Source organism: Pan paniscus, chromosome 7, assembly GCF_029289425.2.
Source record: "Pan paniscus chromosome 7, NHGRI_mPanPan1-v2.0_pri, whole genome shotgun sequence".
Classification (NCBI taxonomy): Eukaryota; Metazoa; Chordata; class Mammalia; order Primates; family Hominidae; genus Pan; species Pan paniscus.
In genome coordinates, this window is record NC_073256.2 from 83,959,758 (window position 1) to 83,983,354 (window position 23,597).

The 23,597-nt window shown below is 37.6% G+C and overlaps 1 protein-coding gene across 1 annotated transcript in view; it reads left to right on the forward strand.

Moving 5' to 3' along the window:
* The window catches only part of PREX2 (phosphatidylinositol-3,4,5-trisphosphate dependent Rac exchange factor 2), a 285,119-nt gene extending 275,221 nt beyond the window's left edge, over positions 1-9,898 (forward strand). Inside the window, exon 41 of the mRNA XM_063606803.1 lies at positions 4,208-9,898. Coding sequence (XP_063462873.1) covers positions 4,208-4,253 — 46 coding nt within the window. The 3' untranslated portion in view covers positions 4,254-9,898. The remainder of the gene's footprint in view (positions 1-4,207) is intronic.
* Positions 9,899-23,597: the final 13,699 nt, after the last annotated feature.

Consider the following 23,597-nt stretch of genomic DNA (forward strand, 5'->3'; position numbering starts at 1 on the left):
TTCTTATCTGGATGATTTGAATTTTGGAATTTATCTCTGGCAACATCAGGATGGCCCATTTGAGGACAGCTAAGACTGAAGCAGGAGCTTAAAAAAAATTATGGTAGTATTGAGGCCAAGATGAGAGGATGGGTTAGAGAGATGTTTAGAAGACAGAATCAATAGTCTTTGGACACGAATTGGATAAAGGAGTTTAGGGAAAAGGAAGATTCTAGGATGACCACCAAATCTTTGGCTTGGATAATGAGGTGCTGGTGGTTCTTTCCTCTGAGACAGTGGGTGCAGAAGGGAAGCACACGCACAGGGAGGAGATGGGGAGCTCAGCTTGGTAGTACTGAGATTGAGCATCAATCCTCATCCCTGGAGAGGACATTGTGGACAGTGGAATACACTGGTCAAAAGCCAAGGAGAAAAGAATAGGTGGCACTATAGTCCTATGAGTCTTCGATATTTAGGAGGTAGGTGAAGACACAGAAATCAATTTCGTTACCACAATGTATGGGTAAGAGAGATGAGAGGAGGTCAGGACACCCTCAGGGGATGTCAGCACTGAAGAGAAAGCAGGAAGCGGGGCTACAGAATCTAAAGTGAGCTATGGACTGGAGATGGTTGTTCTGGCATTCAAAAAGGAGCAATCAGCCATAGTCACACTACTGGGAGAGTGAATATAATAATTTAGGAAATCAGAAAGCTAGAAAGCAGAGTATCAGAGTTTAATAATTCTGAGGTAGGTAAAGCCTGCTCTGGGGAGGGATGTTTCTTGGACACCCTTGGCTCCAGTGCATTTTGCATTCTCCCCTTTAGCAATCTGTGTCTAAAAGATGTGTCCAGAACTGCTTTTGGCATTGGGGTATTAAGATGGATGAGAAACACTTCATGCACACAAGAGCTTGCAGCCTAGTAGAATACAAAGACAAAATAAATTTAGAGAATCAAGTGAATGGGTATTGTGATAGGATAGAATGGGTATGTGAGGAGGGAGTACAAAGGACCTTCCCCCTCCCAGTTTCATACATTGGCTCTGCAGGGCAATAAGCCCCTCTTCCTCAGGAACCAAATATTACATTCCAGATGTCGGATTGCACATCCAGCACACTGGCTTTATTCACAAAATAAAGTTTTTGTTATGTCACAAAATCTGGAACTCTTGTGCTATGAAAACCTGATTTTCTTTAGTTGCTTAATCAGGAGGGGGCATTCTATGGTGGTTAAAAGTGAAAAAAATTGGCCGAGCATGGTGGCTCATATGTGTAATCCCTGCACTTTGGGAGGCTGAGGTGAGAGGATTGCTTGAACTGGGAGTTCAAGACCAGCCTGGGCAACAAAGCAAGACCCTGTCTTTACATAAAATAAAAAATAAAAAATGGCCGGGTGCAGTGGCTCACGCCTGCAATCCCAGCACTTTGGGAGGCCAAGGCAGGCGGATCATGTGGTCAGGAGATCAAGACCATCCTGGCTAACATGGTGAAACCCCATCTCTACTAAAAATATTTTAAAAATTAGCTGGGCATGGTGGCATGCTCCTGTAGTCCCAGCTACTCGGGAGGCTGAGACTGGAGAATCTCCTGAACCCAGGAGGTGGAGGTTGCAGTAAGCCGAGACTGCGCCACTGCACTCCAGCCTGGACGACAGAGCGAGACTCCGTCTCTAAATAAATAAATAAATAAATAAGCTGGGCTGTCGGCCTGTGGTCCCACCTACTCAGGAGACAGATGGAAAGATAGCTTGAGCCTAGGAGGTTGAGGCTGCAGTGAGCTATGGTCGTACCACTGCACTCCAGCCTGGGAGACAGAGTGAGACCTTGTCTCTTTTTAAAAAAAAAAAAAAGAAAAAAGAAAGAAAAAAATGAAAAAAAAAATGGCTATGTGACCTTATTTAGTCAGGAGTTTTTTCCTGAGACTCAGTTTTCTCATTTGTGAGATGGGGAGAATTGCCTTGGGACAGAGTATGATTGATGCTTTAACCTTGAAAGAGGCATTTACTTTGTGGTCTCCTTTCACATAACTTTTATTGTTGCTATGTAGAAAGGTGAAAGGCACCATCTATAGCATGAAGTTGGAAAGTTCTGCTCTTGGCAGATTTGCATTTAGTCAGGAAATTTGGGCTGCCTAAGCTCAAACAAGAATAGGAGAAAGAAGGCCAAAACCAAACCTTTTTCGTGCAGGGCCACTGATGTGAGTGGAATGAGTATACAAAAGGGCCCCAAATGATGGGCAGACCAAGGCCTCACACTGCCCAACAATTTATCTGCCAAAAGATAAATGCTTCAGTGCAGGATGAGAGTCCAACTCTTACCTATTACATTTCACTTAGAAACTTCATCTGCCTGTTCTAAATTCCCAAAGCTCTGCAATTTCCATTACAAATGTGTTTGAACTCAAATAACCCTGAGTCACTTCCAAGAAGCCTCACAGAAGCTGAATCTGCCCAGTTCCACAATACCCAGAGCTATTATTTCATTAGGTGATCACAGGGAGTAGCCTTTTCTTCAATTTGCAAGGCAGACATTTCAAAGACTCGTCTACCCAGTGCTATTAGTTACATTACGTGGAAACGTGCTGAGCAAGGTAATGGAATGTGATGGCTCAGCCCAGATCTCATGGGGCAGGACATTCGCCACCCATCTTCCCATTCCTGTCCTACGTGACTAAGCCCATTGTGCCTTTTCAATCATTAGGCAGCACTGTCAGGGAAATAAGAGGAAGGAAATTAAGAAGAAAAAGAGCCTTCTTATTCTTTCATTATCCCAGCCCTGGGAATGCAATTTGAGGTAACACCATATTCTTCAGCTGCCAAAGAACCTTTGAAGTACATCGGGTCAATTGAATGTATTCTTTTCTCTGGGAAGGATGAAATAAGCTTCTTCTGATGTGAGATGTCTTTATTTCAGTATTCTCTTCTTGCATGGAGATAACATGTAGCGCATCAACCCCCTTCCGGACTTGAAATACGTTTTGCAAACCTCCAAAGTCAATAGCTTCTTCTACATGTTCTCATACTAGGAAAGCTCATTTTGTTAACCAGGAGTTGTAACTCAATATTAAATCTTGCTCATTCTTCTCCTTTGATCTATAATTAGCATGGGATTAAATGTCAAAGGGAGAGGAAATTTATAATTTGCTAAATTGATCAACAACATTGAAGCAGTTTTCAATTTAGTCGGTAAAAGGGATTGAATCACCACAGCTAGTCCTGGGTTGTAGTGCTTTTATGAAAAGATGCCAAGTGGAAATCTGCACCTTATATTTTGACATCATTAGTCCAAGCTCTGCAGTGGGACCAGTGTGGCCATGGGTGCTGTTTAGAGAACAGGCATAGTCCAATCCAGCATTTTAGTTCAGCCAATCAATCTCTCAGGATATGCTGTAAGTAATGCATATGGCCTTGAGATCACTAGGGCTATCAAGCAGCTATTATGTTCCCTTTTACTTTGGTTCTGCTGTTATCATTTAACCACTCAGGAGAATGTGGAGCACCAGAACTTGTGTGACCCTAGTTAAACCCCCTGAGTTTTCCTTGAATGCTGCATAGTCTTGAACAACTAGACCTGGGCTGCAATGGGAAGCATTTCCAGGCATCTCCATGGTTTAAGTGGATCCTTGACCCACTTGGAGAGCCCACAGTCGGGTGAGTGGGCCCTGGGCAGAGCTGGGTAATTTATCCTTAGGAAACTCTAGCCAATTGTGCCTTTGAGATTTAGGTCTCAGGAATCTTGCCATGTCAGCCTATCCACAGCCAACTGCCTGCACTCTGGGGATAGTACAAAATGAAGCACATTTCTAAAACAAGTCAGAAAATCAGTAGACCCCTATGAGATAGGTGCCATCTTGCTACAAAATAATCATGATAGACATGATGGTAATTATCATAATAATATCATTTCCTGGAATCCAGAGAGTAGGTTTTACCACAAGTGTGGTGAACAGCCTGGGCAGTTGGCACTGGAGAAAAAGCAGCAGGTGTAAAAAATTCAGGATTGCTTCATCCACAGCCATCAAGATATGCAGAGGGGCACTGGTGTTTTCTAAATCATAGAATCTAATTTTTGGAGTTTGCTAATTCATATGTTATTTTTAGTGAAATAGACAATCCGATCATGACTCACGAAACAAGAAATTATCATCAATGTATTTGTTCTACCAATAAAGACACCTCATGTAATGGTAATGCACTAAGTCACTGTCAAACTTTACCATGCCTTTTCTAGGCTGTACAAGCTGTGCGAGCCACCTCCCCCAGCTGGAGAAGAATGAAAAGAATTCCCGAGAAACCAGGCAGGCAGAAGCTCCTGAATGCTGGACTAGACAAACTACATGCTGGCTAAACATTCTCCACTGAAGATAAATCAATGCTTTTTTTTTTTTTTTTTCTGTAAATCTTTCTTCCCATTGCAAACAAGTAGTGTTCAGTTTATACTTGGATATTTATGCTGGAAATGGGTAGAAGTTCAATCAGACAGTTCAGCTTCACGAACTGATGTCTCTCTGTATTGACATTAAGTATTCACTTTTAGAGTAAAATCCATCCCTGGGACATAAAGAAAAAAATATTAGAGATTTAAAAATTAACCACCATGCCTCCTCTCCCATTCATTAAAATTGTTTTATTATGTTTGTTTTCATCTTTTCCAAGTAGACACATGTAATAATGGAGAGTTCCTCTTGAAGAAGGCCATTATTGAAGAAACCTGGCGACATCTTGCAAATCATCATGAGAAATGTTAAGGACAATATAGACTGTGTGGTATATATTTTCAGTCCCCCATTTGCAAGAGAGAAAGTCATTAATGTGTAAAAGGTGGAAAAGCATGCTTTACTCTTTCTCCTAAGGGCTTATTTCTTATTAGAGGAGAAGAAAGCTGACTAAGGCCTCCAGCAGGACTCACTTTCTTCTAGCTGCCTTTGGGCATCCTTTATTCTTGTGGACAGCTCTAGCAAATCAATGCTATTTTTGGTGTCTGCAATGGGCATGGCTTCCTTGGGCCATGAATACTGGGTGCTGTGCCACAATGGCCCTGGGGATCAGGGAGGGGAACCAGGATGAAGAAGGGGATTGTAAGCCTATTTTAAAACTAAACCTTTAAGTTAGATACCTAAAACTCTTAATTTTATGAAGGCTCTCATATGAGAGGTCAGACTCTTCAAAGAATACACCATCATGAGAATTTTTCTGTTAAGATATATGTATAAGATATGAAAATAAGCCTTTATTTGTACTTTAAAAGGACCATTAGGGGACTTTGTAATTTATGGATGCACAAGGTGTATTCTATCCTTATTCTAAAGTATATGTAATGTTTATCATTTCTAAATTGATGCAATAACATTGATTTTAGCATAGCAAATACAGTAATATTTATTTTAAATCCATAATTTTCAAGCAAAACACTCATGATTGTGATAATTATATGGGTTTACGCTAATTTAGTATGTGAAATGCTTTTCCTATCTAAAGTATGTGCAAACTATTATTAATTTTTTTTTTATTTTTAGAAACTGAGTCTCACTCTGTTACCCAGACCGGAGTGCGGTGGTGCAATATTGGCTCACTGCAACCTCCACCTCCTGGGTTGAAGCCATTCTCTTGCTTCAGCCTCCCAAGAGCTGGGACTACAGGTGTGCACCACCATGCTCGGCTAATTTTTGTACTTTTAGTAAAGACGTGTTTTCACCATGTTGGCCAGGCTGGTCTTGAACTCCTGACATCAAGTGATCCGCCCACCTCAGCCTCCCAAAGTGCTAGGATTACAGGTGTGAGCCGCTGCTCCCGGCCCATTATTAAATTTTAATTTATGAAATTTGATCATGGTTTTCAAACTATTATTAAAACCTTTATCATTAACCATTATGTATTGAATAACAAAAATACCATGTTACATGTGTAGGCAATATGTGTATACTACTAGGTAAAGTAATAATAATTGTTATTTAGCACAGAAGCTCTAGAGACTTTTGTGAGAAGTCCATATACAATGAAAAACAAGGAACCTAACATCAGAGTTTTCAAGAAAAAGTTGAACATTTTGAATTTAATAAAGATATCTTTACATAAATAACCTTCAAGGATTTAACATTCGTAGGGCTAATGAGAGAACACAGCTGATTAGCTAGCAAGTCCTTTCATATTGTCATGACTGTTTTCTCATCACCATCCTGGAAGCAGTAATCCTCATTAGAGGCATGCAAGGGTCATTAAAATGATTTCAGTTGTACTTTGCCATATTTCATGGGGCAAATTATCAGCTATATTGTGGTATTTATAAGCTAACATATTTTATATTTTTAAGGATCTACTTTCTTCATAATAGAATGTGCTTCATATTATTTTTAGGGTTAAACATAAGTGTGTTGTCTATCATGCTTGGTACTTACTAAATGCTCAAAAATTAGTAATGGTTTATATTAACATCAGTCACTCTAACTTCTGATCGTAATAAAAATTGTAGCTAACACTTATTAAGGGATTACTACATGCCCAGTAATACCTCCAAATGCTTTGCCTGTATTCTGTTGTTATTGCTTCACTTAATCCTCATAATAATGACGTGACATGGTACTCTTTTTATCGCGCCCATTTTTAGAGTTGAGGAACCAAAGCAAAGAATAACCCAGTGACTTGCACAAAGTCACATGATTGACAAGGGGTAGAACCAAAATTTGAACCCAGGAAGTCTGCCTTCTTAATGCATTATGCTACTTTTCCTAATCAATATAAGAACTATTGTAATATTACAATGATTTGTAAGTAAATTTGGAGTTATGCGGCATGTGTTGTCATTAAATTATACATCTTGTATTAAAAATCGGTGAATGGAAATATGTAAAATGCTTTAATTATATGAAAATTATAGTATTTCCTGGACATTTTACAACTCTGGATGCACATTTTGAGGTAACTCAACAGTGTTGCAATCTGAAAAACTATTTTGTATCATGTTCCTCCTCATCAAACATAACAGTTTTAGATAGTACATCACATAAAACTTTATTATAATTCCAACACAGTGGTAAGAGTAAAAAACAGACCTAACGGATGAATGAATAATGACAATTTTTTCAATGCCATATGTACCTCCATGTGACATTGGGCATTAAATGGCCTTGAGGTTTTAGGATGTGTTTACCTTAATGCTACATGCTCCTCTATAACCAGTGCACCTTCAAATACTGCTAAAACGTGCTAACTTCTTCCAGGTTCTGAGCATGGACAACTCCCACCGCCCCCCCAACCTAAAAAGGAAGGTCATGCATAGAAAGTTTGGATCTTAACTTAGAGACTGACTCAAAAATAATTGTGAACTAAAAATTCATAGTCAATACTTCTTAAGCATTCTATTATCTCCTATAATTTTTTCTAATATTAATTCCAAATATTACAAAATTTAATGTGATATTAAAGTATGAAAAATTTGAGAAGATTAGAATTTTACATGTATTTCCATTCCTATTTAAAGAGAGAAAATGGGGAGAGAATTTCTGTGCTAGTTTTACTTATATTGGATATATAATATTGAATTTATAGTATAAGCTTTATTTTATCAATTCGCAAATCTGAAGTCTCATACTGTTTTCTATCTCTTTAAAACACATTCTTCTGGTGACTTGGATTCACTGTGCATTCATTGGCCACTCTTCTTGCAGCAAATTTTAAATCAATTTAAAATTAGGTAAACTTTTTATGATACTATAATATATAAGACATTGAAATGACATTGGTTCTGAGTCTATTAATTTAAATTTTGGGATCATTACATTCAGAATGAAATGAAATTGACCTTGATACTAACTTTGAGAGCCAAAAAAATGAATGGGTAAACAAAGCCTAAGGGTAATGTTAATTAATTTAACAAAACAAACTATTTTCAGTCCTTTGGGCTTGTACATTTTATAGACAAAATTAGTATTTATTGATTTGGAAGTGTTCAATTGAGAGTAAATGACTCTGTTTTGAAACTAATACCTTTGCATTTAAAATACTAAAGAATTATTTTGTTAGTTCAAGTAGATCTTTTCCTGTGTAGCATGATTTAATGCAGAGCAGTGGGTATATTTTTATTCACTTATACTTCTGATAAGCCATAATATTGAAATTTAAAATGAATAGTCTTACTTTAAGGTCACTTTTACTTTACATTTTACTTTAAAGGTCGTTTTTAGACTTTATGCACTAGTGGTATTGAAACTAACCTTTAATATTTGACTAAATTGCTTGTGAATTTTTGGAAACTATGTTTAATTTTTAAAGACATTGTTATGTGAATTATCTTACTAAATTGTCACTTAAGAACTCTCTCATAGCAGTAATTTCATTAACACATATATATACTAACCAATTTGCTAAATGAATTGTCGGTTGTCCTGCTTAAGTACTAGGGCCAAGCTTTGAAATGACTTAAAGTGATCTGAATTTTGATTGAGAAAAATAATCTGTCTTCTATCGAATGTTTGAACTTTTAGTGATGAGCCTCAGCAAAGTTTCACCCTGCATGAAGCAGAACAGGTGGGGGAAAATTACAAGAGGGGTCTGTACCAAAAATGGCCCCAGGATATTCCATTGAACAAATATTGACCATTATCTTCCTAGGTGCTACAACTCCATACTAGTCATTACAGTTAGTCTTTGGTTTCACAAAAATGTTACTGCTTCAAAGGCTTGGCATTAACAGTGATGTCAGCATTCATACTGCCAACAATCTGCTGGTCATACATGGAAGACTGTTAAAGTGTGGTCTGTGCATCATTGAGCAATTGTTATGTAGACACAAGGCCTGCTTCACTCAGGATAGCTTGCTCCTCTCACTGAGAAGAGATACCTGAAGTCTACTAAGTCTACTAAATGAGATATATATGTGTATGTATATGCCTATATATATTATTATATTTACTAGTGTTTGTGATAATGTTATAAAAATTAATAAGATTGTTTTGTTTTGTATGAATGTACGACAAATCGAGTTGTTCAATGTATTGAATGAATGTCTTACCATAAGCATCAGAGCTGTCCAACCATGTGTAAATGTACCTGGTCTTTTGATCACTGACACTACTTTGCTGTTCAATCTGGAATCAACTGACCTGGCTCTGCCATTGAGAAATAACTAATTTAGAACAAAATTGTTAAATTTTAAAATTGCATTTCTACTAGAAATAGCTTTGGAGAGTTAATTTTAGGTGCGAATAACAGGATAAATGCTATCTGATCAAGCATTCATCCGAAAAATGTTTTTGAGAATTCACTTTGTGCAAGGCACAGCCGTTGGGGCTGGTATATGTGTGGACATGTTTGATTTGAAAACCTTCGTGGTGTCTCTGTGTGTTATTGATCATCTGTGTCTTTTGCTTAAAATGGCATTATTTGTAACACAAACCTAATATCATATATACAAATATACTGTATGTAGCCAAGAACACTAAATTGGTAAGACGCTTTAGAAAATATACATTTGAATTTGAATATCTAATGCCTCAAGCAAATTTATTAGAGTTTCAGATGAATATATATTTTTGTAACTGGCAAGTAAATGAGTAGAACAGAGCTTTTTGCCTAAAAATATTTTTATAAGTACTCATTTACATAGTATTCATTATTTTAAATGACAAAATATCAAATTGGTTCTATAAATAGTAATTGTTTTGAATATATCCATACTTAACATCATATGAAATCCAAAATTTAATGATAAATTTCATCTGGATGTGTTATTATAAAAGTCATCTTTTTTTCCTTTGTAAAATATCCATGTAACATAGCTTCCATTACTCCATATTTTATGTATGGTTAAAATTATCAAAGTGCATTATGTATTTTATATTGTTTATTTTTGTCTGCATGAAAGATTGGAATAGTAACCATGTATGATAAATGTTAATAATAATAAAGTGAAATGTAGTATGACCAATTCAGCTTCTTTCCATTTAAACTTAATTCCTATTATGTTCTTACCTATTTGGAGGACAAAAACCGTTAAACACAGATTTTCACCCTTCAAGCATTCACAAGCTCGATAGAAGAAACTTGACACACGTATGAAACAAATTCTACAAATATGAGCTGGAGGGACAGTAACTGCTAGGAAGGAATGAGAGAGAAGCTTAATATGGGCCACGGCATACTTCACGAGAGAAAAGAGACTTACACTGTCCCCTGAATTAACTAGCCAACCTATCAAGGTTTATTTAGTACTTATTATGTATCAGCCACTATCCTAGTTGCTAACGGTATACAAATGCACATAATTCCCAAACTCTAGGGTTATAGAGGGTGGTATATTTAAGATGATTAATGCAGTACACAATCCAAAATGGCAACTACCAAGACAAAGCAGTGGACACTAATGCAAAATGAGAGAGAAGGCAATGAGAAACACGGACTATAGAATTCAAAAAATTTAGATTCAATCCAACATCTCTTTATGGAACATCTACAGATTACTTGTCATGCACTGAACTAAGATGGATATTTAGTATTTAGGAACACATGTATAGTCATTACCTTTATGAAATTTACAGTCTAAATGAGGAAAACATTGATTCAAAAAAAAAAACTACAAAAATGATGAGAGAAGCCTGGGTCAGGAAAGGTCGTCAGCATTCCAGATGAGTAAGATTAAGCAACAGAAGAAGGGAACAGCAACCTTGTTAACAAAAACAGGATGAATACATGCACTGAGATGAAAAAGCACCAGATATTTTGGTGGGATGGTGAGTGGCTCAGTCCGGACAGATGATAAAGATCAGTGGATGTGCTTAGAAAGAGACATGGATAGAAAATACAGCTGGATCTGGAATGCCAGGCTAAGAAGTCAGGACACTGGACATGATGAGCATTCAAAAAATGAGATAAATAGTTGATAATAATGATAAAAATTATGAAATCCAAGTGGGGAGTTTGAAGAATGTATACATTGTTGATTGTGCAGGCTACTTCAAAAAAGTCAAATCAAATAATAATTGGAGGAAACCAAAATCAATAACTGGTTTTACTTTTTGGAGATTGCTGGTATACTTCGAGATTGCAGATTTAATACAGTAATATGAGTGAGAAAATAGAATCAGCAGGTGTAGCTTATTTATTTCAGAACAGCATTCCAGACATTTATGTTCCAGAGTTGTTATTCAGTGAGATACACACACACATACACACACACACACATACCCCATACAAGTATTTTGTGGTGAAAATGAGTTTAAGAAACACAGAATCAAGCAGGTTTCTCTATTATAGGACTTTTCCAACCTGCTAATGTACTAATAACCATGGTGACTTTGGAGGACAATGATGGTATGCAATGTTTCCCAAACACACTAGAATATAGGACATGTTTTATGGAAGATTTGTTATCATTTCCTTGGAATACAAATATTCATCAAAGCACAATATGGGAAAACTATGCTAGAAACTGCATAACATGAAGAAAAAAATGGTAAGCACGTTGACAGATGGTGGGGTATTTACCTGATGGAGGTGCCATTTGGGCTTAAAGGAAGAAGTGACAAATACTTGCATAAATGAACAGTAACAGTGAAATAGAATTAAAAGCAGATTGTGATACTGTAAGTTTTATTCTCTCACCATTCATCTAGGTTCAGGGTATTAGAGGCCATAAAAAGCATATTCCATAGAAAAATGGAAATGTTTCCTCTCCTTTTTAATCACTTCAGCCTTCTAATATGATGACATATTGGATTAGAAGACACTTTATTATGTCAAAACTTGGCTCCAATTTACCATGATTTCTGGACTAAATTTGTAAGGCTTGATGGCCATGACCAGGGTGTCATGAGTTAGACAACTTGAAGGTAAAAGACTGATTTTTCTTCACAAAAAGTATTAAAAAGATATATGCTAAGTGTGGAGTTTTCTAGCCTGACACTGGTTGGGCATTTTAAGATGATCTGAATGCAGTGGTATAAACAGCTCATTGATTTCTCGAAGCCAGTTGATGATATGGACCTCCAGGTCTGGAAAGGTATTTGTCTCACCTAGGGTCAGCCTCAAGATTCCTTGAGATAGGACATTTCCAGATCGAAATGTGGACCCATTTGCTATTAATCAAAGTGAATATATGGGAGGAAGTTTCAGTACAAGACTCTCTAGATATTCATCAAGTCAGAGGCTTCTTAGACTCGCTGCCCTTGACTCACTATGTTGCTCTCATTCAGAAGAGGCCTGTGAACTCTTTGCCAGAAAGTGATAAAATAAATTATTCCAGAGCTGTGTGCTCCGAGAAAGAAGGCAGTGATCATCACATGATATAAGAGAGTGTTCTGTTTAGGGCACTTTAATTCAGAGGGATGAAGACAAGTGAGGATATAAATAATGGTCAGAGAATGACTAAGGACATGCAGGAATTGATTGCCAGGAAATGTTAGGTCTGCTAAAAACTGCTGCTGCTCTTAACTGCCCACATGTTGATTCACTTAAAAATGTTTACCCTAGAGATTAGACATTAGGATGTTACCTAACTTTAGCAATGAGGGATCTGGAAGCTGTAAGTGAATACAGAGGAAAAAAATAGGCTGTATGATGATATAAAAAATGGCTGTATTAGTTTGTTTTCACTCTGCTGATAAAGACATATCTGAGACTTGGCAATTTACAAAAGAAAGAGGTTTAATGAAAGGACTTACACTTCCATGTGGTTGGGGAGGCCTCACAATCATGGCAGAAGGCAAGGAGGAGCAAGTCACATCTTATATGGATGGTGGCAGGCAAAGAGAGAGCTTGTGCAGGGAAACTTCCTTATAAAACCATCACATCTCATGAGACTTACTCACTATCACAAGAACAGCACAGGAAAGACCTGCCCCCATGATTACCTCCCACCAGGTCCCTCCCACAACATGTGGGAATTCAAGATGAGATTTGGATGGGAGCACAGCCAAAGTATATTAGAGGATTTTAGACATGATCTTTGAAAAACTTTTTTAAAAATAGATTTAGGGGCTACAGTGCAGTTTTATTACATGCAGTAGTGAAGTAGTGCTCCTTATACAAAGATTTCTCCTTATACAAAAATTAGCTCCAAATGGATCATGGGCTGGGCGCGGTGGCTCACGCCTGTAATCCCAGCACTTTGGGAGGCCTAGGCAGGCAGATCATGAGGTCAGGAGTTTGAGACCATCCTGGCCAGCATGGTGAAACCCCGTCTCTATTAAAAATACAAAAATTTGCTGGGTGTGGTGGCGGGCGCCTGTAATCCCAACTACTCAGGAGGCTGAGGCAGAAGAATCACTTGAACGCAGGATGGCGAGGTTGGAGTGAGCTGAGATCGTGCCACTGCACTCCAACCTGGGTGACAGAGTGAAACTCTGTCTCAAAAACAAACAAACAAACAAACAAACAAACAAAAACCAAAAAAAAAGGATCATGGACTTAGACATAAAACAAACATACTATTACAAAACTTTTAGGAAAAAATATTTTAAAATTCTTCAGAAGCTAGGGCTAGGCAGAGTTCTTAGACTTTACACAAAGACCATGATCCATAAAAGGCAAAGTTGGTAAATTGGACTTTATTAAAAATTTAAAACTTTTTCCATTTTAAAGCCTATGTGAAGACAATGAAGATAAGTTATAGACTGGGAGAAAATAGTTGAAACTATTTACTCCATAAATTATTAGCATCATAGAACATGTAAAGAACTCAGAAAAAAAGTTGCAAAAGGTTTCATGCTGTCTGCTTCCTTTTACATAACATTCTTGAAATGGCAAAATTATAGAAATTGAGAACAGATTACGGAGAAGGAGACAGGAGAGAAGTGGGTGTGGCTACATAAGAGAAACAGAACTGATTCTTGTGGGGATGGAAATGTTCTGTATCTTGATGGTATTCATGTCAGTACTGCATTCTGGTTGTGAAACTGTCCTATAGTTTTGCAAGACGTTACCCTTTGGGGAAACTAGACAAAGGGTATACAGGATCTTTCTGTATTATTTCTTATATCTGCATGTGAATCTATAATTATGTCAATGAAGATCAATTGAAAATATAGAATGAGTTTTAAATGCCTTTCAAAGTGGAAGTTTTAAAGGTAGCTTTATTAATAAGGAAAATATCTTCCTGAAAATGAAATCACATTTAGTAATTTCTCATCCCTCATGAAGTAATTTCTCATCCCTCATCTCCTTCCCACCCTCCCATCTTTCTGAGACTCCAGTGCGTATTATTTCCTGAAAAACTTATTTGAATTATATAAAACATCGACTGGAAAGTTAGGATAACCGTTAGTTATCCTAACCAAAGCTATCCTAACTAGCCAAAGTTAGTTAGGCAACCACTGTATAGAAGGCTTGATGTTGGACCCTGTCTGACAGTTGGCCCTGCCTGACAGTTGGGCTCCTGAGGAGCTCATAGTTCAGAGGCAGTGGCAAGCCTGTAGCAAGATGTCCATACTCTGATTTAAAGTCCACTCCAAGGACTTAATAGCTGTGTGACCACAGACAAGTTATTGAGCCTCAGATCCTCTGAGCTGTAAAATTGTAATAACAATGCTGCCTACTTCATAGGGCTGTAGCATCAATTAAATAAGATAATATAGATAAGAATTTAACACTGAGCTTGGCAGCTAGAAGGACTTTATAATGTTCGTTAGGTAATAACACATTGTGTTCTTATGAAGTTGAACTGAATTAAAGGTAGAAGAAAAGACCTATTCTCCAGAGACATTTTCTTCAGATAGCTTACTTAAGGGGTAGAGAGATGGGATTGGAGCTGCAGTTTGAAAGCATGGTATGCCATATTAAGGAGTTTGTAATTTATCTTTGTGGGCAGATGAACAAAGTTTCAAGCAGGTGAACAAATTATCAGAATAGTTAACATCCACAGCAGCACAGTTAGAAGGCTGTTGCAATAATCCAAATAGTGTTCTCAAAATGGGATTCTCAGACCAAATCTATCTCTCAGACCAAGTCCATCACAGTCTCTTGAAAAATTATAATTAGAGATTTTATTTTTAACAAACTTTCTAGGTGATTCTTTTTGCACACTTGGGTTTGGGAATTGCTGGTCTAGAAGAGAAGTAATAGAATTCTTAAAAGAGTATCAGAAAAAAGAGGAGGAGGATTTTTAAGAAATATTTAGGAGGTAAATTAACAAAATTTGTTAATCCATAGGATGTGGGGAAGTGAATTATAGGAAAAAAATCAGGATGCTGCCAAAGTTTTTAGCTTGGACAATTGGTTCGATTAAAAAGGGATGGCAGAGGAAGTTGTAGTCTAGGAAGAAAAGACAATAGATGCCCTTTGGGGCATGTTGAATTTGAGCACATCCAGATGGAGGGAGCCAATAGACCTACCCTATAGGAAAATCCTGTCTGAACTTTAAGTAAAAAATGGGGACTGGAGATCTAGGAAATGTACATGAATAATTAAGGCCACCCACAAAAAGCACATGGAGTTAAAAGACTAGAGTGCTGAGGATAATGTTCTGGAACACTAAAATTAAGCAAATGAAAAGAAGCTGTAAATGAAATCCAGAAGAAGTATTGGAAGTGGTTGGGAGGAGATCCATGAAATTGTGTGGTCATGGAAGTCAACAAAGTAGAGTTCAAAGTGGGAAATGTATAATGATGCAGTGATTGTTAGTAGACTGAGAAGTAAAAAGCACATTTGACCCTTGTATTGCTTTTTTTTTTCTTTTTTTTGTATTTTCTCTAATTTTTAGATGCAAAAGTTTTACATTTTGTAAGATTAAAAACTTAAAAAAATAACAGTTAACAATCCCACTAGAGTGTCTATTGCTCAACACTGGATGATATCTCTGTTCATCCAGTTCTTTCAGTATAAATGATAGCTAGAAACCAAAGTCTGACTGGCTTTAACAACCAGAACAAAAGGTAAAAAGTATGTAACAAAGCTATAAGATGCTGTCGGTGGATCTCCTGGGCAAGATCAGCTCCTTTGGTTAAAATGATGTCATTAGACATTTCTCATCTCTTGACTTTCCTACCTTCTGTTTTTGTAGCAAATTCATAACCAGCATCCTAAACTTACATTTCATACACCAACTGCAATGAAAGAGAATGTCCCAAGACTTGTGGCAAAATCTCTGCATTGCTTTAATTGGTCTAGCTTGAGTCATGTGATTTTTCCCTTAAGCAATCATCACTAGAGCCAAGCTGTATCTTATTGGCCAGACCTGGATTACACTATCGCCCAGTTAACCATGGGGCTGTCAGAAGTTTCTCGAAAAAAATCAGGGTGGTATTACCAGAAGCAGGAATGGATTCTGAGCAGGCATAAACAACAGATGGCCAAGAGAGTAGCACCAGTGTATTTATGTGCCAATCTTAATTACCTCCTTTATCTTGCATTGACATGCTAATCAGTGTATTTTCTCTTCTGCAAATTTTCTGGTCTTTAAAAACTCAAACAGGAAAGTTGTTATCTTTACACAAGATACTTGGTCCAGAGGCCGGGTTACCGTAGGTTATAAATTGAGCTGGAGAAGAGGAAGGCAAAGCAACTATAGATCACTTTTCTTATAAAGTTGCCTGAAAAGGAGAGAACTGGAGCTGTAGTCTGAGTGGAAGGCATTGTAAAGGATTTTTTTTTTTAACCTTACAGATAGGGATCAATGAAGATTGATTTCTCGGTTAAGAATGAAAATACTTAGATATTTTTTTCATGTAGCTATTTTACCTAAAATGCTTTTCATGATAAAGGTATGTAAATATTTACATCTTAGATTTCTTTTCCTGCCCGGTTGTATTTGACTTTGGTCCTTGGAGATGTATTACACAACTGTAGATTTCCATGTGATGTTAACGTTGGTAGAGGCCATTATTTTGTGGGAAAATGGGTTTAAGGGTTTCAATGCATATTTGGCAGAGCGACAATCCAAACATGAGTTTCATGTTTTATATGAGGCATCCTTCAAGAATAGAAAAGCAGGCTAGGCACGGTGGCTCATGCCTATAATCCCAGCACTTTGGGAGGCTGAGGTGGGTGGATCACCTGAGGTCAGGAGTTCAAGACCAGCCTGGCCAACATGGTGAAATCTCATCTCTTCCAAAAATACAAAAAAAAAAAAAAAAATTAGCTGGGTGTGGTGGCGCATGCCTGTAATCCCAGCTACTCAGGAGGCTGAGGAAGGAGAACTGCTTGAACCCAGGAGGCGGAGGTTGCAGTAAGCCAAGATTGTGCCATTGCACTCCAGCTTGGACAACAGAGCAAGACTCTGTCTCAAAAAAATAAATAAATAAATAAATAAATAAATAGAAAAGAAAAGCAGATGATTGAAATGATGCAGGCTTTTATATTTAAATTGCACCCACTATTGTACATATAATAAAAATATTCTTAATAAGCAGAGTAAAAGTCTTTCGCATATTTATTTTGAATTCACATTTAAGCAATGAATGGAGTGTGTAATTCTGAACTTATTTCCTGACCATTCCTTTTGGGATAAAGTTAAAATTCAGAGGTAGAAGAACTTGTTAACTAGATCATTATTAACAGTATAGTAATTGCTGCATAAATTAAAAAATAAATATCAGTGGCTTTGAACTTCAGCTTTAAAGCTGAAATCTTAAAAGAATGTCTTGTGCCATTCTGAGTAAAAGGAGATGATCAAAAGCCATTACTCAGTGTTTGCACATCTGACACTATAAATCAGCAAAGACAAGCAAGAGGCATTGCCTGTGGCTTTTCTAGAGCTTCTAGGATACATTTCAAGCATCTTTTGAAGCATACTTTTCAAGCATGATTTTAGCCCACTGTTATTTTAGTCCTCAACCAGAGGGGAAAAGGGAAAGGACTGTGATTAAGTTTCATTTTACTCCGGACCATTTCATCCAAGTTGGTGACATAAACCAGGCACTTATTGGATGCCCAAGTCCAAGGCAGCAGATTGCCCTGGATCACAAGTGAGGCCAACTTTGCCTTTAGAGAAAAGGCAGAGTGAAGAGTGATCTGAAATATCTGTTTACATGAACATGTATATGGACATGCATCAGTGAGAATAGATTGGGAAAAAGTCTATTCTTTGAAAAAACTTAAAAAACAGAGCCTTGAGTGTAACGCCTGCCAATAGTCATGGGAGTGGCATTTTCTGAAATGTCACAGTTGAATCACATCTCTCTTTACAAAATCATAATTATCATTATGTTAAATATGGACACAGTGGAAAACGGCGTGCCAGTAGGAAGGAGGTGGTATTAGCAAGGAGATGTATTTTCTTCATAAAAGGCAGTAGCTAGGAGATGTATTTTCTTTATAAAAGTCAGGACCAATCCTATGATTGGCAAAAGAAATGTTTCTGATTCCGGCAGAGTGTGGTGGCGCCTGGGGGAGTTGTATTAACCGTGGCTTTTATTTTGTGTATTCTGATGCTTTGACATCTGGCCATTGCTGATCTTGGAGGGACTCCCAGGGCTACCTTATCCATAGAGATAGTAAACAGCTCACTCCCAAGTGTGATTTTCATATGGAAATCAACCAATCCAGAGCCCACACTCCTGGCTACCTCCTCTATTGGGCTCTCACACTCCAGGCCACTGTCCAGATGCCCTACTCAGGGCCACTTACCAAATGACAGGGGGCAGTCCCTCTGCTCCAGAGCCCACTGAAATTATTCAAACTGTCTAATCTTTTTTAAAAATAATTAATTTATTTTACATTTTAATAGTTTTGGGGGTATACAAAACTATTGAATGAGTTCTTTCGTAGTGAATTCTGAGATTTTAGTGCACCTGTCACCTGAGCAGTGTACGCTGTACCCAATATGTTGTCTTTTATCCATCACCCCCTTTCCAATCACCCCCACCTCACACCCCACAGTCCATTATATCACTCAGTTTGTTGTTGCATCTTCATAGCTTAGCTCCCACTTAAAAGTGAGAACGTACAGTATTTGGTTTTCCATTCCCGAGTTACTTAGAATAATGGCCTCCGGTTTCATCCAAGTTGCTGCAAAAGACATTTTTTTTTCCTTTTTATGACTGAGTAGTATTCCATGGTGTATATATACCACATTTTCTTTATCCTCTCATTATTCGGTGGACTCTTAGGCTGTTTCCATATTCTTGTAATTGCAAATTGTGCTGCTATAAGCATGTGTGTGCATGTGCCTTTTTCACATAATGACTCCTTTTCCTTTGGGTAGATACCCAGTAGTGGGATAGCCTAGATATTTTTAGTTCTTTAAGGAAACTCTGTACTGTTTTGCATAGTGGTCATACTAATTTAAATTCCCCCTAGCAGTGTAAAATGTTCTCTTTGCACCAGATCCACACCAACATCTATTGTTTTTTGACTTTCTAATTACGGCCATTCTTGCAGGAGTAAGATGATATCTTGATATTTCATTGTGGTTTTAATTTGCGTTTCCCTGATGATTAGTGATTTTGAACATTTTTTGATATGTTTACTGGCCATTTGTATATCTTCTTTTAAGAAATGATTATTCATATCCTTTGCCCACTTTTTGATGAGATTTTTTTTTTCTTGCTGACTTGAGCTCCTTGTAGATTCTGGCTACTAGTCCGTTGTCAGATGCATAGTTCGTGAATATTTTCTCCCACTCTGGGTTATCTCTTTACTCTGCTGATTATTTCTTTTGCTGTGTAGAAGCTTGTTAGTTTAAGTGAGTCCCATTTATTTATTTTTGTTTTGGATGCATTTGCTTTTGGGGTCTTAGTCATGATGTCTTTGCCTAAGTCAATGTTCGGAAGAGTTTCTCCAGTGTTGTCTTCTAGAATTTTTATGGTTTCAGGTCTTAGGTATAAGTGTACAATCCATCTTGAGCTGATTTTTGTATAAGGTGAGAAAAGGGTATCCAGTTTCATTCTCCTACATATGGCTTGCCAATTTTCCCAGCACCATTTATTGAATAGGGGTGTCCTTTGCCCAATTCATGTTTTTGTATACTTTCTTGAAGATCAGTTGACTGTAAGTATTTAGCTTTTGTGGTATTTAGTATTTGTGGGTTCTCTATTCTGTTCCAATGGTCTAAGTGCATATTTTTATACCAGTACCATGCTGTTTTGGTTAATATGGCCTTGTAGTATAATTTGAAGTCCAGTAATGTGATGCTTCCAGATTTGTTCTCTTTTCTTAGAATTGCTTTGGGTATGTGGGCTCTTTTTTGGTTCCATATGAATTTTAGGATGTTTTTCTCATTCTGTGGAAAATGATGATGGTATTTTTATGGGAATTGCACTGAATCTATAGATTGCTTGGGTAGGATGGTCGTTTTCACAATATTGATTCTTCCCATCCATAAGCATGGGATGTGTTTCCATTTTTTTGTGTCACTTATTATTTCTTTCAGTAGTGTTTTGTAGTTTTCCTTGTAGACATCTTTTGCCTCCTTGGTTAAGTATATATTACTAGGTATTTTATTTTATTTCCAGCTGATGTAAAAGGGATTGAGTTCTTGATTTGATGCTCAGATTGGTCTTTGTTGGTGTATAACAGAGCTACTGATTTGTGTACGTTGATTTTGTAACCTGAGACTTTACTAAATTTGTTCATCAAATCTAGGAGCCTTTTGGATGAGTCTTTAGGGTTTTCTAGCTATACAATCATATCATAGGCAAAGAGTGATAGTTCGACTTCCTCTTTTCCAATCTGGATGCTCTTTATTTCTTTCTCTTGCCCGATTGCTCTAAACAAACTGGCTAATCTTAAGCCTGCTTACCATACCTCACCATTTCCCCTCCATGGAAACCACAATCAAGCTTCCTGTCCACATTTCCCATGTCTCCCTTGGCCTCCTGCCTGACCTGGTGCTTACTTGTTGGGCCCTTTATGTGTGGCATGCCCCTTTCTCTTGGGCTCTGCGAGTACATAACAAACATCTTTTCAATGGCAGTTGTTTCCTGATCTTTTGTCCCCACCATACCGAAAAATAATGAAACCTATTTTAAAACACAGATGGCTGGGCAAAAGGGGGCAGGAGTAAATTTCTTCTAAGAATATCTGTGAATATAACAATAAAGTTACATTGGATGGTCAGATCACCTCTGAAGCTATTTTGTGACCATCCTAGGGAAAGACTCTCATTTTCAACTGCTTGAAGAAACTTCCATAGGGGTCATCTGGGCTCATCAGCATTATCTCTTGTACTTCAGAGTCCTTAACTTGTTGTGCTGGAATATACCCAACTCTCATATAATACTAACAATAACAATAATAGAATTGATTTGTTCAAGTGGTATGTACTGGCATATTAGCACCTACTATGTGCCAGCACTGTTCTCAGCCCTGGGGCCATGGTGATAAATTAAAACAGGAATTATTGCTCTCATGAGGGAGATAGCAAATGAAATAATAAACTTTATGGTATATAAAATACTTCATAGAAGATTAGCACTTCATTTATTTATTCATTTTTAAGATGGAGCCTTGCTCTTGTCACCCAGGCTGGAGTGCAATGGTGTGATTTCAGCTCACTGCAACCTCCGCCTTCTGGGTTCAAGCGATTCTCCTGCCTCAGCCTCATGAGTAGCTGGGATTACAGGCATGCACCACCACGCCCAGTATTTTTAGTAGAGACAGGGTTTCACTATGTTGGCCAGGCTGGTCTTGAACTTCTGACCTCAGGTGATCCACCTGTCTCGGCCTCCCAAAGTGCTGGGATTACAGGCATGAGGCACTGCACCCAGCTGATTAGCGCTTTAAACAATATAAAGCAGAGTAAAGAGATAGTGTCTGAGAGAACTGCTGATGAGGAGAACAGCAAGAACAACAGCAATGGTGATAATAGAACACTTACGTTGGGAGGAGCAGTTTTTACAAGCCATGTGGATACCTCTTACTTGGATGACCCTGTTCCTTCTTACAGCAAATGTATGATCTATTTACTATTGCTATCTTCATTCTACAGTGGAGAAACTGAGGCTTGCAGAGATTTAACAACTGTGTTTTTTAAAATTTTAGTTGTAGTTGTGGTAAAATATACGTACCATAAAATTTACCATCTTAACCGTTTTTAAGTGTGCAGTTCAGTGGTGTTAAGTACATTCACACTATTGTGTAACCAATCTTCAGAACTCTTTTCATCTCACAAAACTAACAGTACATACTCATTAAACAACTCCCTATTCCTCCCTCCTTTCAGCCCCATCACTCAAATTACGTCATTTAAATGGAATCACACAGTACTTGACTTCTTGTGGTTGGCTTATTTCATTTAGCACAGTGACTTCAGGGTTCATCCATGTTGAGCATGGGTCAGATTTTCTTTCCTTTTTAAGGCTGAATAATAGTCCACTGTAAGAATAACACCACATTTTGTGCATTCACTTATCTGTCGATGCACATTTGGGTTGCTTCCACATTTTGGCCATTACAAATAATGTTGTTATGAACATGGGTGTTATAACTGGTCTTCTTGCCTACTGTCAAATGCACCAAACTCATCAAGGTCTTTCTTGTCCCAGGGTGTTATTACTCTTTCCTCTTCCAGTTAGGTACTTCCCCAGATATTCTCGTGGTTTAGTATGACACTTTGCTCAAGTCTGCTCAAACATTACCACCTAGGAGAAGCCCTCCTTTTCAACTCCGTCCCCAGCCATGGCTCTCTGTGCCCCTTACCTTGTGATACCTGTGTGCCCCTTACCTTGTCAGTACCTGAAATCATATGATATACTGCATTTATTTATTGCCTGTCCTCTCCTTCTTTCAAATGTTACCTTTAAGAAGACAGACTTGGCCTGTTTCTATAATGCTCTATTGTCAATGCCTAGGACAGTGCCTGGCAATAAGTAGGTGTAAATACGTATGAATGAATGAATGAATGAATGAATGAAGTGGTAAAATTTTTATTTGAATATAGGCCTTCTGCTTTTAAAACCCCTGCAACAATGCCACCCTATCATCTTATAGTTGGAGAAAAACTTGTGGTTGGGATGGGTGGTATCAGAGATGAAGTCCCAAAAGTCTTAACCAAACTCTGAAGGTAAGTGGAACAAGTTCCAGGCATAAGAAATCACAGCTGAAACAATATCCTTATAGTGGGTTGAACAATAGCCCCCAAGAGATATGTCCTTGCACTAACACCTGGAAGATATGAATATTACCTCAGAAAAGGATCTTTGAAGATGTAATTAAGTTCAAGATTTTGAGATGAGACTGTCCTGGATTATCTGGATGGAACCTAAATCCAATGACAGATGCCCTTATAAGTATTATAATGATTAGTGATTTGCAATATTTTTTGATATGTTTACTGGCCATTTGTATATCTTCTTTTAAGAAATGATTATTATATTATAAGTAAAAGGCTAAAGGAGATTTGAGACATAGAGGAGGCCATGTGAAGACAGTCAACATGAACGAACCTGGAAGACTTTATGCTAAGTGAAATAAATCAGTGACAGACAAATACTGCATAATCTCACTTGTATGTGGAATCTAAAGAAATCAAATTCAGAAACAGAGAATAGAAGGGTGGTTGCCAGGGGCTGTGGGAAGGGGATGGGGAAAATGGGCTTTCAGTCAAAGGGTACAAAGTTTCAGTCATAAGATAGGTAAGTTCTGAAAATTTAATGTACAACATGGTAACTGTAGTTAATAACAGTGTATTGTATACATGAAATGTGCCAAGTGAGTAGATTTTAAGTGTTCTTACCATTTAAAAAAACAAGTATATG